Source organism: Leuresthes tenuis, unplaced genomic scaffold, assembly GCF_036924035.1.
Source record: "Leuresthes tenuis unplaced genomic scaffold, fLeuTen1.0.hap1 SCAF_14, whole genome shotgun sequence".
Taxonomy (NCBI): Eukaryota; Metazoa; Chordata; class Actinopteri; order Atheriniformes; family Atherinopsidae; genus Leuresthes; species Leuresthes tenuis.
The window spans coordinates 817,472-821,784 of record NW_027325368.1 but is presented as its reverse complement, the minus strand read 5'-3'; the positions used below and the strand labels follow the sequence as shown (position 1 = coordinate 821,784).

At 42.3% G+C, this 4,313-nt stretch overlaps 1 protein-coding gene across 1 annotated transcript; it reads left to right on the top strand.

Moving 5' to 3' along the window:
• The first annotated feature begins 357 nt into the window (after positions 1-357).
• On the top strand, positions 358-4,313 carry LOC140268480 (uncharacterized). Its single transcript, XM_072363385.1, has 3 exons — positions 358-593; positions 1,457-1,783; positions 2,129-4,313. The coding sequence occupies exons 1-3, from the start codon at positions 422-424 to the stop codon at positions 3,907-3,909; spliced, it is 2,280 nt and encodes a 759-aa protein (XP_072219486.1). The 5' UTR covers positions 358-421; the 3' UTR covers positions 3,910-4,313.

The following is a 4,313-nucleotide window of genomic DNA, read 5'->3' as shown; positions in this document are numbered from 1 at the left end:
TACTGAAATATAACATCAGTCTCTGTTTTTTTCTCTGTCATTGGCGACATACTAAACATTCATCAATAAGTTTTTCAAACTGCTGCGCTTGTAAAGAATCGGATCTATTTTTTGTGCTTATGTTCTGTTATTCCTCATTTGTTACTATTTCATTGATGAACTGTTAACTGTTCAGTATCTCATTTTGTCCCGAGGATTAATGATCAATGAGAAATTACACAAGAGGTACGAAAAGGTTTCAAAGACGTGGAAAGAGCAACTGGACGGAACAATATGTGCTCTTCCACCGGAACTTCAAAGTGTGACACCCGCCGGAAGTAAACATAGAAACTGTCCCAGCAGTAATTTCTGTCCTCGTGTGGGACTCAGCAGGAGGACGGTGGTGTTGTCTGAGCTGAATATCTGAGTGTGAGCAGCAACAATGTCTTCAGCTCAGCATCTGAGAGAGTTTATCAGCCAGCGACTAACTGCTGCTGCTGAAGAAATATTCACAGAGTTTGAGAAAACCATCGTCCAGTACGAGGAAGAGATCGACCGCCAGCGCAGACTGCTGGAAATCACCTGGAAACCCCGAATAAACTCCCACACAGCAGGTACGGAACACCGTGATGGGCTGCATGAACTCACACATGAATCTGACTGATGGAGGATCCTGATCAGAGCTCTACGTTACATTTATTTCAGGCTCACAGAGAAAGTTACGGTGAAGCAGACACGTGACTAAAACAGTCTTTAAATGATCGACCAAAATGAAACATTAAAGTTAGACCTGTCGCTATTACAGCTCAGGTTTCTACCACCTGCTTTTGAGGACTGTTTTTGTCAGGTTGTTAATAATTTTCTGTAGGATCTCTGTTTTTATGTAGGATTTAAACTTGTAAATCTCCTGAGTGTGAGTTTGCTCCTGAGCCTCCTAACTTTTGAGCTGCTGTGCTCCTCCTACACGCACATTTCTCACGTTGTTGGTCTGAACCAGAGCTTCTGTGAGTCAGCTCTGGGGGTTGAGAATGAACCTGAAGGCGGTCCACCAGACGCAGCTTGTCCCCTCTCACTGAGAACAGGTAAATGCTGCAGTTCCAGGTTTGGTCAGGCAGGGCTTCCAGAGGGTGAACCACACTAACACACAGCCACGTCTTTATTCCTACAACAGGGGAGCAGAGCTTTGGAAACCTGAGCAAGAACTGTGACTAATCCACAGGACAAGAATCCCAACTTGTAGAAAGTCAATTTCAACACAATGCAAACAATTGGTCCGGCAGCTCAGGCTTGTTCCTCTGGCTTTGGTTTGCAGTCGGTTAATCCAAGAGAGTTCTGAGGCTGACCACAGAACCCCCCCAAAGGTTCCTGTCCCCAGTGAAAATATCTTTCACTTGGAACACAGTTTTGATGTGGTCAGATGGGCATTTCTCTATTATCACTTTGGTAATCCTGTTCGGTTTTCATTTCATCCCTCCAGAACTCTCGCAACAAGACGTTTGTAAGGAGGAGAACGTTCTCGCAGACCGGCAGCTCTGTAACCAGGAGAGGAACTCCAGTGTGGATCAGGAGGAACCAGAACCTCCACAGATTAAAGAGGAACAGGATGAGCTCTGCCCCAGTCAAGGAGAACAGTTTGTTCTGAGTCAAGAGACTGATACCTTTATGCCACTTCAATCCAAACCCGAAGGTGAGGAAAAGTTAGAAGAGACTGGAAATGATGTTGACCAGTACGAGGAAGAGATCGATCATCAGCGCAGACTGCTGGATATCACCTGGAAACCCCGAATAATCTTACACAGAATAGGTACGGAACACCGTGATGGGCTGCATGAACTCACACATGAATCTGACTGATGGAGGATCCTGATCAGAGCTCTACGTTACATTTATTTCAGGCTCACAGAGAAAGTTACGGTGCAGCTGCAGCTATTTTTCAGACAGAAATAACATGAATGTGTTTAAAAGCAGAAACATTTAGAGTCAAACTCACTTGTTTCTGCATTTTCGTCTAATTTTTCAGACCTGATAAGGACCAAATTGCATATATCCTGATATGTAAAACCTGAAAATTGACTGATATCTTTTGTTTTTCACATGACTGTATTTCCTCTGCAGTAATGTTTTATCTTGTGTCCCTTTGTATCTCCAGACCTCTCACAGCAACATGTCATTGCACTGGAGAACATTCTTTCTGACCAGCAGCTCTGTAACCAGGAGGGGAACTCGAGTCTGAACCAGAAGGAACCAAGATTTCCACAGATGAAAGAGGAACAGGGGGAAGCAGAACCTCTACAGATTAAAGAAGAACAAGAAGAACTCTGTCATGGGGGAGAGCAGCTTTTAATAAGACAGAAGACTGATTTCCTTTTGGTGAATCCTGCTTATGAGGAAAGCGACCACAAGAATTCAGAACCAAACAGTAATCAGCTCCACTCTCACAATTCTGCTTTGTCAGTGTTAAAAGGTCAAATAACTGAATACACAGATGAGATTAAACCTTACACTTGCGATGGTCTGGGGAAAAGAATCTCTCACTCATTATTGATGAAATATGACAAAAGTAGTCACAAAGGTGAGAAGTCATATTCATGCAAAATATGTGGGAAAAGATTCAGTCTCAGTAGCAGTCTGCTGCGCCACATGAGAACTCACACAGGGGAAAAGCCTTATTCTTGCAAAATATGTGAGAAGCGTTTCAGTCAACGCAGCAGTCTGTTGTCCCACATGACAACTCACGCAGGTGAAAAGCCTTATCCTTGCAAAGTATGTGGGAAAAGATTCAGTCTAAGTAGCCGTCTTTTGCGCCACATGATAACTCACACAGGGGAAAAGCCTTATCCTTGCAAAATATGTGAGAAAAGATTCAGTCTAAGTAGCAGTCTGTTGCGCCACATGACAACTCACACAGGGGAAAAGCCTTATCCTTGCAAAATATGTGAGAAGCGTTTCAGTCAACGGAGCCATCTTTTGAGCCACATGACAACTCACACAGGGGAAAAGCCATATTTTTGCAAAATATGTGAGAAAAGATTCAGTCTAAGTGGCAGTCTGTTACGCCACATGACAACTCACACAGGGGAAAAGCCTTTTCCTTGCAAAATATGTGAGAAGCGTTTCAGTCAACGGAGCCATCTTTTGAGCCACATGACAACTCACACAGGGGAAAAGCCATATTTTTGCAAAATATGTGAGAAAAGATTCAGTCTAAGTTGCAGTCTGTTGCGCCACATGACAACTCACACAGGGGAAAAGCCTTATCCTTGCAAAATATGTGAGAAGCGTTTCAGTCGAAGCAGCAGTCTTTTGTCCCACATTACAACTCACACAGGGGAAAAGCCATATTCTTGCAAAATATGTGAGAAACGTTTCAGTCGACGCAGCCAACTGTTGAGCCACATGACAACTCACACAGGTGAAAAGCCTTATCCTTGCAAAATATGTGAGAAGCGTTTCAGTCGACATGGCGGTCTTTTGTCCCACATGACAACTCACACAGGTGAGAAGCCATATTCTTGCAAAATATGTGGGAAAAGATTCAGTCAAATTAGAAGTCTGTTGAGCCACATGACAACTCACACAGGTGAAAAGCCATATTCTTGCAAAATATGTGGGAAAAGATTCAGTCAAAGTAGCAGTCTGTTGCGCCACATGACAACTCACACAGGTGAAAAGCCATATTCTTGCAAAATATGTGAGAAACGTTTCAGTCAACGCAGCCATCTGTTGAGCCACATGAGAACTCACACAGGTGAAAAGCCATATTCTTGCAAAATATGTGAGAAACGTTTTAGTCGACGTAGCCATCTGTTGTGCCACATGAGAACTCACACAGGTGAGAAGCCATATTCTTGCGAAGTATGTGAAAAAAATTTCAGTCATAGTAAAAGTTTGGTTAACCATCTTAGAATACACACAAGTGAGAAGCCATAATCTTGTCAAACATGGGGAACGATCTGGCCTAAATACCCATTTGTCGCATCACGTGAGAACTTGCACAGATGAGAAGTTGTGTTCTTGCAACACGTGAAAAATTGCTGGTTAAAAGTACAGTTTCAGATTAACACAACTGTTTAGAGTTTTTACTGATGTTTAAGTTTGTGTCACATTGACCAAAATGTGTCCAATGAAATGAAAGATGTCTCTCATAATTATGACATGTGGATCCCAATACTCCATGTCCTTTCAATTACAAGTACATTTTTCTTGAATTGTTTTAATGTAAATTAAATGTATTTTGTCAGGTTACATTTGGGTTTAATCATACAGTTTATAGTTTGTTCTTGTCTTTCACATGTGACATTACATGTATTGACATTGAATTAAATGTATCTGGT

Bases quoted from the DNA above. Each gene is read 5' to 3' on its own strand.
- LOC140268480 (XM_072363385.1), top strand. From the start codon at position 422: ATGTCTTCAGCTCAGCATCTGAGAGAGTTTATCAGCCAGCGACTAACT. The intron at 594-1,456 runs GTACGGAACACC...TCATCCCTCCAG, and splicing joins AATAAACTCCCACACAGCAG to AACTCTCGCAACAAGACGTT. The intron at 1,784-2,128 runs GTACGGAACACC...TTGTATCTCCAG, and splicing joins AATAATCTTACACAGAATAG to ACCTCTCACAGCAACATGTC.